Here is a 12,006-nt window from a genome sequence, read left to right as displayed (position 1 = left end):
CATTTTTCTTCTTCTTGCCCCAGTGGTGTTGTTATTTGGCATCCTTGACCCTGGATCCCGAGTGCGAGCCCAAATGATGCGCTAACTCAAGGGTAATTCTCTTTAGACCCTAGTCCACCGAACAAGCTGAGCGAATGGAAGTGCTGGCTGCCAAGAGACCGCTGGCAATTCAAAGGGTGTAAAGTTTCAACACAGCATTGAGGGAAGGACTTTTCTGTCCCCCAATTCTATTTAAAGTCTTGCATCTACTCAACCACTCTAGGTACTTTAGGAAGCGAGATGCAGTTCACAAAAGCTCAGGTGGTTTTTAAACAAAATTTGTAATCTCAAAAGGCAATCTGTATTTTACCTACTGTGGCATAGCACGGCTCTCCTACAATTTTCCTATCATGAAACCTTGCTGAAGGATTTTATCAAAACCCGCTCCATGACAGATGTGAAACTCTGTAATGCACTACTTCTGTTCATATCTTTGCAACACTCCTAAAGAATGCAGGAACACCTTCCTCCTTATATAAAGGAAGTTGGGATTCACTCCTCCTGCCCACCAGCACAGCAACTCTTGAAAACGGAACAGACTGGGATTCAACTGGGTGTGTGAGGAGGAGAAGCAGGCAAAAGGTGAACCAGGTTAAAATAATGGCCTGGATCCTGTCAGGGTCCATGGAGAAAATGATCTACAAAAGCCCCACAATGCGTTCCTGAAGGAGAAGCGACCAGGAGCCGCTTGGGATGCCAGCGATGGCTCCCTTTCACCTGCTTCCTGGCCACTAAAATGTCTCTCTGTGTTGGGCTTCAAACCCCGTTTTTAGCCAGAAGATGGATGAAAAAAAACCAGCGAGGGAAGGGCGCCTCAAGAGTTAGTTTTGCTTCCAGCGTCATTTTGATGCTTATTCCTGTCTACTTCTCAAAAGAAACCTCAAATGGGTTTGATTTTGAAATACTTTTATTATGCAAATACGATCTAAAAAATTGGGCACAGATTTTAATATCCATTTAAAGGAGGACACTGGTAATGCAATTCTTTTTTTGCTTATTGCAACTAAAACAGTTGACCTGAGGCACAGATGACCGGACTCTTCTTCTGAAGCTTGCCACGGGCTCAAGAGGTCTGCTGCTTCCTTGTCTTGATAGAAGAATGTTATCACAATTAAAACAACAAAACAAAATCAAAAGCCATGGTACGACACTTCCCCCTGCCCGCCCCCCCCTTATTTAATGCGATCCTGTCAAGCGGATCTCACCCCGTTGGGCTAATCAAGGTCTCTCTCTCTCTCGCCCTCTCTATCGAAACGCTTCCGAGTGGTGGCGGCTACTATTTCAAAAGCTACAAGACTGTCCACATATACCGTCGCCGGTCGGAAATCAACACGCCTCCATTTAGGAAGCGGCGGGGAAGAACTGTTTCATTCCTAACAGTTCAAGTATTCTCATTGTTTCTGGAGAGAAAACCTGGTTTGTCCTGAAATGTCTGAACTTGGCAGGCCAGAGTTCATGATCAGTGCAGATGCAGCAGGGGCCCTGCCGCCGGTTGGCTCAGTGGGTTTAAAAATCGCTCCCCTCCCCCCAACCCCAGTCCTTGCGCAAGACGTGTAAAAGTGTGTCCTTCCCTGACCCTATTCACAACTTATTTACAAGACAACCTTGGGCAAGCGGGACTGGCACTGGCGGGGAGAGTTTGTTCCTCTTAATATTATGTCCTCCTCCACTTGTTTCTTTGCCGTCTGCATTTGACTGAAGAAAGTTTTCTAGGAGGCCGCCTGGCTTTCTTCTCCGCGAAGTTCTCCCCGCTGTGGTCGGGGCAAAACAACTGTCCGCTCCAGTTGTGCTCCAGCATGGCCTCCTCTTGGTGGTCCTTGCAGAAGGAATTGGGACAGAAATGGCAGAAGGACACAGAGGGCCGGCCACACACATCGCAGTGATGCCAGGGGCATTCCCATTTGCCTGCCGTGGGAAGGAAGAAAAGACAAAGAGGAGAAAAGGTCAACTCGGAAACATTTGCCAGGACCTCGGCTCCGTGTCCGCTTCAACCTGAACCAACTGGAAGAAGGCAGCCAGCGAACTGAACTGCGTCCACGTTCTTTATCTCCCTGACTACAGGACTGCTATCGAAGTGGTGGACAAGAACCAATTAAAGACAACTTAAAATGAAAAAGAAGCATTTTATTTAAAAAGTGTTTAAAGCTATACACACACATTCAGAGAGCGACTCTTTAATGACTTTTCCTTCCCGCTGAATAAACTACGATTAGCTTAACAATGCGCAGTTTCGCTTTGGAGCCGTGTTTCCTCTCCATGAGTCTCTGCTTATCATTTCCAAGGACGACGAAAACAACAACCCTCTCCCTAAGACGGGTGAACATGGCTCTGTTGAGCTTAACGGTTCGACATCTGATCTGGCCCCTCTCATGTCGCTGGCATGCAGGAGTACACACGTAGAGAACAGGTTAAACGGTTCTCCCATCTCAAGTCACTCAACAAAACCACATGGGCCTTTCCCTTCTTACTGCTCTACCTTGGACCAATTCAGCTGGAGATGCTTAGCCACATTTTAAGCACCAGAGTCAACGCTTAACCGTAGGAAAACTCCTTCTAAACTTGGGATTTGCTTGATTATGATCCTGGTTACAAGGATCCAAAATCCTTGTTACGGAAGTGAGGCTTATCTTAATGCTTCCTTCTTACTCACCGAAAGGACGTTTTACCAAATCAAGGCAGGAGAGGTGATAAGCCTTGGTGCAAGACTTCCGGTCACACAGGACAAGCTGCCCTCCGTCCCCGCAGCGGAAACAGTAATCCTCCGTTTTTTTCCTGGCTTCGCTTTTCGTTTTACGCCTTCTTGCTCTTCTTTTGGTCTTCTTTCCTTTCTCTTCTGAGGCGCTGGAGGATGAATTCTTAATAAAAATAATAATAAAAACAATGTTTCTGTTTTGCAGATTAGGAGATTAGTGCAGTCTTTAAGAAGCTCCCCCTCTGTTTTTTAGCCATTTCAAATTATAAAACCTGTGGGGAACCCTCTTGCAAAATGTTTCTCATGTGGTGACTGAAAATGGCCGTGCAAGACAGAACCAAAGAGAAGCACCGGACAGCCAAAAGGCCAAAATCATCCACTCCTCTCTTCCCTCCTTAAATTTTGTAATTTTACTGAAGACTCCTCCACTAAACACAATTCTTGGGGGTCCCAAAGGTGCTTTTCTCAAGAGGCAACTGGACTTTCTGGGGTGTTTGTTTTCTTTTGAAGTTGTTTCGCTCCTCCTCCAAGAAGCTTCTTCAGCTCTGACTGGATGGTGGGGAAGGGAAGGATTGATACTCCTTGCAGACAGCTGGTCCTTTGCATCCTTTTTGGAGTCATTGAGGCCACTTGGAGGTTTCTCCGTGTCCTCTCTCCCCAAAAATGCAAATGACCAGTTGTCTGCAGTATCCCATGTTGAACAGTTCAAGTGGTCCTCAACTTACAACCATTCGTTTAGTGGCTGTTCAAAGTTACAACGTAACTGACAAAAGTGACTTATGACCATTTTTCACATTTACAACTGTTGCAGCACCCCCCAGGGTCAAGTGATCAAAATTCGGATGCTTGGCGACTGGTTCGTATTTATGACGGTCACAGTGTGTCCCGGGGTTATGTGATCCCATTTGCGACCTTCTGACGAGCAAAGTCAATGGGGGAAGCCAGGTTCACTCAACGACCATGTTGCTAAACAACCACAGCGATTCCCTTAACAAGTGTGGCAGGAAAAGTCGTAAAATGGGGCAAAACTCACTTAACAACTGTTTTGCTTAGCAACAGAACTTTTGGGCTCAACTGTTGTCATAAGCCAAGGACCATCTGTACTGCAGTGTCAAACATCAGGAGTTGACCACAGGAAACGTTCTTTGACATACTGCATTACGCCATAAATTGTTTTATGGTGATATATATTTTTTTACATCACAAAATGTTTTTTAAAATTTGCCAAAATTCATTGGCAGTTAAGGGGTTCCAGATTTTGGGCACATTCTGTAAATTAGTTCGTATTGAGGAGCCTTAGTTCAACAACTCTTGCCTTAGGATACCCCATGCAAGGCTACTCAGAGGCCGACACGGGATGGGCCCTCCTCCGTGTGCTGCCAGAGATACCTTTGGTCTGTCTCCAAGGAAGCCGCTGCAGTTCGGAGCACCACATTTACACGCCGTCTTTTCATTGCCCAGGCAGTCAAGGTTGTAATTGAAGGTTAATTCTGTCCCTGAGGGGAAAACAAGAGGGGAATTTTATTGTAACCATCATTAGAACAGGAACATTGGCTCCTTTCCCAAAGGATGTTCCCATTTCACCCCAGGATGACTGAGGAGGAAGACGTCAAAGAAGCCAAAACACACCCACGCCCCACTCGATCCAAAGAGAGGCAGGTGCACACACGGACATACTTCCTACAGTCCTGTGCCAAGAACCTATGGGCTGTGCTAACCACAAGGCACAGAATTTTGTCCCTCTGCTGGAAATGCCTTAGAGCTTGGCTTTTGAAAGCTAAGACATTCAGAATTCAGACTTGAAATCTTCTTGAGATGGACATAAATCTCTTTGGCCAACAGATAAAACAGGATCGGGGGTCACTCAATTCACCTGATCATTGTTCGAGCAGTGAATTTGGATAGCTTTCCATTGCTGGCCTGGGGGAAAGATCTCCAACTGAGCTATTATGAAGACCATCCAGGCCCATCTGGATTTGCAAAAAGTTGGGCGACCCAAAGGGGCCTCTTCAAACGGCAAAAAGCCCCTTTGGGACAACCCTGACCTGGATGACTGAGAGCCTCCATAGACCAGAGTTGGATCTTCAACTGATAGACTGGAACAAGATGGGAGACGCCAAGTTTTTCCAACATCTCTTCTTCTCCCTGAGGAGGTTTCGAAGCTTAAAATTCAAGGACTTTTTTTTTTTAATTTGACTTATATGCCGCCCTTCTCCGGAGACTCAGGGCGGCTTACAATGTGCTCAGCAATAGCCTTCATCCTTTTGTATATTTATACAAAGCCAGCTTATTGCCCCCACAACTGGGTCCTCAGTTGTGGACTTGAAGCAGAGATTTGTCTGACAAGATTCTCTCTCTTTTTTTTAACCACCCCTGTAACTTAAACGTAATGCATGGGGGGAGGGGGGGGAGGGGAAGCCACTGGTGCCCTGAAGGCCAGGAACACTGAAGAGATCAAGAGACCAGGCCTCACCAAACAGAGGATGCTTAATTTAATTAAACTAATTAATAAACAGATGTGTGCTCAAATATGGTCATAAGTCAAGGACTGCCTGTAAGGATTTTAACGTTGCTTAAATTAGTCTTCCCACAGGGGGAGAGAGCAAATGAGCTTGAGCAACTGGTGATAGCAAAGGCCAGAGAGGTCTTGCAAACAGGAAAAAACAACCGGGCTCAGGGTCCGAGCCCAAGGGGGGCATTTGGGGGCTGCCTGACTTTTAAGGCTTCCAGGCATGCTTGGAAGATCGGATCGCAGAGGGAAGGGTTGCGTTTTGGCCAATCGACAAGAGTAGCTTGGGAAAAGCCCCACAGCTTCGCAGCTTTGCTAAACCAATTTTTTTTAAAAAAAATCTTGTTTGTGGCTGCTCTGCTATGTGAAGAGGGCGAGTTAAGCACAGGCAAGAAGCTCGGAGGATGTTTCAGCTGCGGTCAATAGAAGAAACTTTCCAAACAGGTTTTAAGGTTTGATTTCTTTTTAAGGAAAAATAACACTGACGGCAGAAGAGCAGCTGGTACCTGCAGGAATGTCGCAGACGGCAAACAAGCCCACACGGGTGTCTCCGTGCACCGTCCACTTCAGGGTCTCACAGTTGGGCTGGCAGCTGTGATTCATAAAGCGAGAATAGTTCCCTTTCGGCCCAGCGTCGATGATGCGGTCCTGGAAATCGAAGGATTCAAGCAAAAATCTGATCAACGGCAGCACCCTTTCAACAGAAACGGAGACTTAGTCCCGCGGGTGGCAGTTAGTTCTTCCTTGACAAACTTAAATCTGTAATCCGTGTACATTTTATCACGCTTCAAGAAAGCACCCTTGGAGAGAAATCTAGAATTTTAGAGCTCAACAGTTCTGATTTGACTAATTTTGCCTTACAGCAATGTCACACCACCTAGCTAAATTAAGATACCTGGGAAACATACAAAAAATGTGTCAGAAATATAATTATTCTTCGGTTTAGCTTGGGAAAGGAGGGGACGGTTTCTTTCTTTGGCTATCTTGTCTCGAGATGAATTTCACAGAGAATTTTTTTTGTTTTGCATCTTCAATGGAGAATGCAAAGAAATTGGGTTTCTTCCTGTTTTTAAAAACAAACCTTTCTTGAAAGGCAGGGAGGATAGAGATACTGGCGCTCAGTATTTCCAGTCCTTGGAATACGAAAGAGCAAGAAGACAAGCAAAACTCCTTCTGTAATTGTTGAGGTTCTCAACAATTATTAGCCCATTCAGAAATGATAGGTGAAGTGGAAGCCTCGGCAGCCTTTTTGGACAAAAGCATTTGTAGATGAAAGATACGGAGCCAACGTATAACGCCAAGCTTCTCTTCTACAATTCAGATTGTATTATTGGAATATTACTATAGTCAATTCGGAGCGTAATCCAATACACCTCTACATAAAAGTGACTGGCATTACACATAATGGCATATTGTTCACCAGGATTGCAGTATTAATCCTAACTCAAAATTGGGTGTCAAAGAAATATTACCGCTTCCCGTTCCCCGAGTTTCTACCCAGATATTTGAACTCATTCTTCAGCCAAAGTGGGGCTGATCAATAGGCTTTTTGATGGGTGTTTTTGAGGCAGGTTCCCCCCCCCCCCCGAAGTCCTGAATAAAAAGCAAGCTGATCAATTCCAGTGTTTATAGATGCCAGGGTTAAGATTTAAGGTCAAAGTCGGTGCCAAGCTAAGCCTGGTCAGAATACGGTACCTTATCGATGGTGAGCATGTAAAAGTGCGTGATGTCATTTTCATGAGCATATTTGATTCTGGCCATGCATTCTCCTTCATCAATCACCTCCCCAACGTACTCGTTCACGAACTCACCCTGCAGGGCACAAAGTCACAGCTGCTCATCGGAAGGAAACCGGGAGACACGGCGGCTCCGCACAATTGCCAAACCTGGCCAGTTTTTCCCTTGATAACCATGAAGTCAGATCCCAAAGGCTGCGTATTTTGGGCTCTCTTCAAGCTCCTTTTTCCTGGCCTTTATATCATATACAGATAGTCCTCGACCTACGACCACAACGGAGCCCAAAATTTATGTTGCTAAGTGAGACATTCGAAGTGAGTTTTGTCCCATTTTACGATCTTCCTTGCCATGGCTGTTAAGTGAATCACTGCAGTCATTGAATTAGTAACCCGGTTGTTAAGTGAACCTGGATTCCACACTGACTTTGCTTGTCAGAAGGTTGCAAAAGGGGATGACGTGACCCTGGGACACTATGACCGTCGTAAATACCAGTCAGTTGCCAAGCGTCTCGAGTTTTGACTACGTGACTACAGGGATGCTACAACCGTTGTAAGTGTGAAAAACATTCCTAAGTAATTTTTTTTCAATCCTTCGATTGGTCACTAAATGAACTGTTGTAAGTCAAGGACTACCTGTGTTTACATCTTGAACCACAGGGGGAAAAAAAGATGGGATGTAAACCACAGGAAGAAATAAGCGCCTAAAAAGGCCCCTCAGGAATTCTTGCTCCCACGGCTGGGCCTCTCCCGTGAGGTACTCCAACCCCCATAACCCCTACCTTTTTAATGTCCCTCTTGGCGACCAAGCCCCAGCCTTTGCCCTCGGTCCGGATGGTCTTGGTCTCGGGGTACTGGCGCTTGGTGAAGCACTGGTTCTGGCAGCGCTCCCCGGCCGGGCACACTTGCGGGTGGCATTCGTACATCAGCATCCGGTTCAGGCATTCGGAGTCGAGGCCGCAGGGGTTTTCATCGGAGGGCTTGCAGTTGCACTTGGGGATCTCCGAAATATCCGCCGTGTAGATCTGGACCTTCCCGAAGGGCTTATTGACCTGGCATGTCAAAGAACCGGCACTGGTTACCATCCGCCCCCCCAAAAGGCCCCGACCCAAACTCACTGACCCACGTTAGCCCTCCACACTGGCGTGTATTTGGCACTTCCTCTGTTTTTATGGGACCTCCTTCACCCCAGAACATCCTGGGCCCATCACCGGACTGACTAACCTGGGGGTCAGAGAGGGACCAGCCCCATCTTTCAAAGCAACTCACCTTGATATGTTTGTAAGGGGGAGGCTTGCGTTCATTTTCTTGAGTTTCTTTGGCTTCCCGTTGAAATTTTATCTCTCGGAAGCGTGTTTCTGCGTCTTGCAAAGCTTTTAAAAAAAGTTATTAAAGTTACAACGACACGTATTTCCTGTAAGAATAGGCCTCTATCTCATTAACTGCTTGGATCCGCATCTCTATTGTATCCATACATCACAACATTGTAGGTTCTTGGGAAGAACGCGATGCGTCTGAAGACCAATGCCAGCTAAAGGACTGGCAGCTGTGATTTTACACAGCTGCGTAGAGGTAGTCCTTGATTTACGACTGTAATGGAGTGACTGGTCTCGATTTTACAACAATTTTTTGTGGCAGTCATTAAGTAACCACAGTGGTTGATTAAATGAGCCAATGGTTTGCTAGAGGCAGTTTTACGACAATGTACGGCGCGCCTGAAGTTTGGCCATGTGACACTGGGGAAACCTTTGGAACTTCAAATCCAGCCCCCCAGTAAGTCTGTTGTAACTTCCAATGTTTGCTAAACGACCGGCCACAAGTCAAGGAGCACCTGTCTGTAATTATTACAATAATAGAGCCTCCGACCTCACTGACTCTGATTAGCTTTTCAGAAATCAGCCAAGTTTAGCTAAGTGCCCTCACCAGGTGCAGCAAAGCAAAATACCGAAGTCCCAACTGACGGGCGAACAGCACGGCATTCTGACTCTATGCGAGAGACATCGGTCGCACAGCAGGAATTGAGGTGAGGTATTTTACCATTTTTGAAGACTTTCCCGATTCCTTTGATGGCCTGGTATCGACTTCCCCGGTCTCCTTCCATGTAGGGGAAGACGCGAGCCTGATGGGTCCAGTAGTAGTCTTTGGAGCCAAAGAAGAACACCGGGAACTCTCCAATCTCGTGCTTCATTTTCTGGATATTTGGGGGGACGTTTTTGGGATGGCAGACTTCGGCTGGCCACCACCTGCCACAGAAAGAACCCAGCGAGAGGAAGAGATTGAGGCTCCTATGGTTCTCTCGGGGACACATGAACGTCAGCCTCCCAGAGATCTTGCTGGTGCAGACGCCCCTCTATCGAAGGCCTTTCCCCCTTTCCCAGCTGCACGGAGGGCTGAGACACAATCACAGATACGAACAATGATTTTTTTAAAATACTGAAATTATGTTTGTAAGTCCAAACCTGTAATTTCCCAGTTTGACCCAAATAATATCTTGAAAATGGATTTTCTTCCCTGCTTTGCAGTCGTTGCAAAACCAGCTTCCGTCTGGCATTTCAATGTTCAAACAGTCGGGATGAAACGCAGCAGGACAAGACTCACAACACAACAGGCTCCCCCCTGTAACAAAAGGCACAAAACAACGACAGGAAAAGGGGGGAAAAAAGCTTTATTTTAAGCATAAAAATGCGGACATGTTCCACTCTAAGGATTAAAGCCCAAATCCACGCAACCAAGAAGGAATTACACAAAGGTTACGGTGTTTGCTAGGACCTACTCTGAGAACAGCAGCAGAAGGAACTCTGGGAGATGGGCCTCCTATCAACAGCTCCCTCGGTGACCAAGAAAAGCTGGAAGCACAACACCTGAACCCTGTTTGTTACGCAGCACCAAAAGGAGAATTTTTGGGAGCAGATTTCAGGAATCAAAGATGGGGGGGGGGAGAGCAGGGAGGACTTGTGCCCCACCTGCTCACTTATGAAAGTTACAAAAGAATTCTTCCCATTCTTACATTTTAGACATGCAAATTCGTCAGTTCCATTCAGAACCAAAATCAATTTTTAAAAAATGCTTTTGCAACACACACGAGAAATAAAAGGGCTTTAGACTTCATGAAAAGCCTGAAGAGCCACAACCTCATCCCTTCACAGCACTGAAGAACCGTTCCAATGCTCTTAAGTCAGTTGTTTACCTTTTGAGCAGACGAAACACCAGCTGACGTTCACGTGGGCATGGTGGCTTTTCCCTTTTGTGGCAGTAAAGTGGTTGGTACACACAATGCTGCTGGAGGAAAGCATGGCACATCCAGCAGCCACACAATTGTCACCCACGTGGTAAGCCACCGGACAGCGAACGCACCGTATCATTTTGCCTGGTACAAAGGAAAATGCACACACCGTTTTTGTCACAATATATTGGCAAAAATGCTTAGGAACTTAAAAAGAATTGGAACGACAAAAATCCATCTCTAACTAATGGACTATGGCAGCAATTCTCAACCCCTTGAGAACTTTGAGGTGGGCAGACTTCAACTCCCAAATTCCCCAGCCAGCTGCGGGATTGAAGTCCGCTGTGCCGGCTGGGGCATTCTGGGAGTTGAAGTACGCCCACCTCAAAGTTCTCAAGGAGTTGGGAAGCGTCAGATGACGCCATGGGCTTCCATGAGCTACTCTCTGGAATAAAGACAAGTGTCCTCTCGACAGGTACACACAGGCACATGGACACAAAATGAGGCTTTATGTGGGGAAGGACAAAAGGGAGACCCAAGAGGACGTGCAGAGGGAGGAAATATCTATAAAATGGACATTTAGACGTGAGTCAAACTTTCCAAAACAGAAACACACCAAACCCCAATCCCTGAAATTGGACTGGAAGATACAATGGGGCAAAGCAGGGAGTTGGACTAGAAGACTTTTGAAATCCCTTCCAACTCTCTTTATTCTATTCTGTTCTGTTCTGTTCTGTTCTGTTCTGTTCTGTCCTGTCCTAAATAGATTTACTCAATAACTGCCTCACTTAGCAACAGAACTTTTATGCTTAATTGTGGTCGTAAATTGAGGACTACCTCTATTCATGGCAGGTGATGCAGCACCTCTTCGTGCTACTGGGAGCTCTCATGTAATGATCGGCAACCATGATGCCGTGCGGCCTCTGAAGGTGAACCACGGGGGCCCCAAGAAGAGATTTGGAGGAAAGAAGGAAATACCTTTAGATACTTTGGGGTTTGAGGGATTAGCAACGTGGCAACTCTCGCAGCTGTGCAGAGGGCACCGAAAGCCTCGGTTTTCAACAATGGTGAGGGGAAATTTTTTCACACAGGCTTCATGGTAAAACTTCCCGCAGTGAGATACGATGCAGCGCTTAATTTCCAATTGCTTCTCCTTGCACACGAAACACGTGTGAACACCTAATGAAAATTTAAAACATTTCAGTATTTCTCACGAATAGAATGGAACCAGGTTCATTCTTAACTGGAGCTAGAGTTGGTATTAAAGTATCTGGAATTAAAGTAACGTATTTTTTTTCTTTCAAAAAACCCCCCATTTTTCGCAGGCATTTCTTCACAAGCATCCGTCTTTCCCCATTCAATGTCTACATTTGTAAATCTCTTTTAGAGAATAGTAAGGAAACCTGGGAAAAACGGATTTGGTGACTGTAGGATGGATCAAATTATTTTCAGCAGGAAACGTGCAGCCTTTTTACTCTTGGGAAACCAGGGCTTAGCCAGGGACTTCCAGCCCCATCAGGCAATGATGGATGGATGACAGAACTCAAGGTCTCTCCAGCTCACTTAATCCATAAACCAAAAATGCTCAAATCTGCCTCCAAGTTCTTGGATCTGGCAGAATCCTTAAGACTTTCGCCTTACGACTATTCATCGCGCCCAAACTTCATTTGTATGACTGGGGGGGGGGGGGGGGGAGAACCGCAGTGGCCCCATGTTTGAAACCAGGGCATAAATATTTTGGGGGGGGGGGTTGGTTTCATTGCAAAGCGTACGTTGAGGGCCACCTGTACAAAACAAAGGAATGAGGAAT

At 46.2% G+C, this 12,006-nt stretch overlaps 1 protein-coding gene across 3 annotated transcripts in view; it reads right to left on the bottom strand.

Annotated features, from left to right (window-relative positions):
* Positions 1-928: 928 nt before the first annotated feature.
* Positions 929-12,006, bottom strand: part of NSD2 (nuclear receptor binding SET domain protein 2) — a 44,425-nt gene continuing 33,347 nt past the window's right edge. For all 3 annotated transcript variants that reach the window (XM_034415961.3, XM_087895618.1, XM_034415951.3), the window contains exons 13-23: positions 11,175-11,375; positions 10,161-10,340; positions 9,433-9,589; positions 9,011-9,216; positions 8,243-8,346; positions 7,756-8,025; positions 6,936-7,052; positions 5,747-5,888; positions 4,121-4,227; positions 2,690-2,894; positions 929-1,944 (exon numbers count right to left, since the gene is read on the bottom strand). In XM_034415961.3, coding sequence (XP_034271852.3) covers positions 1,694-1,944; positions 2,690-2,894; positions 4,121-4,227; positions 5,747-5,888; positions 6,936-7,052; positions 7,756-8,025; positions 8,243-8,346; positions 9,011-9,216; positions 9,433-9,589; positions 10,161-10,340; positions 11,175-11,375 — 1,940 coding nt within the window. In that variant the 3' untranslated portion in view covers positions 929-1,693. The remainder of the gene's footprint in view (positions 1,945-2,689; positions 2,895-4,120; positions 4,228-5,746; positions 5,889-6,935; positions 7,053-7,755; positions 8,026-8,242; positions 8,347-9,010; positions 9,217-9,432; positions 9,590-10,160; positions 10,341-11,174; positions 11,376-12,006) is intronic.

Source organism: Pantherophis guttatus, chromosome 5 (assembly GCF_059756535.1).
Source record: "Pantherophis guttatus breed Tessera chromosome 5, ASM5975653v1, whole genome shotgun sequence".
Lineage (NCBI taxonomy): Eukaryota > Metazoa > Chordata > Lepidosauria > Squamata > Colubridae > Pantherophis > Pantherophis guttatus.
This window is presented reverse-complemented; position numbering and strand designations above follow the sequence as displayed.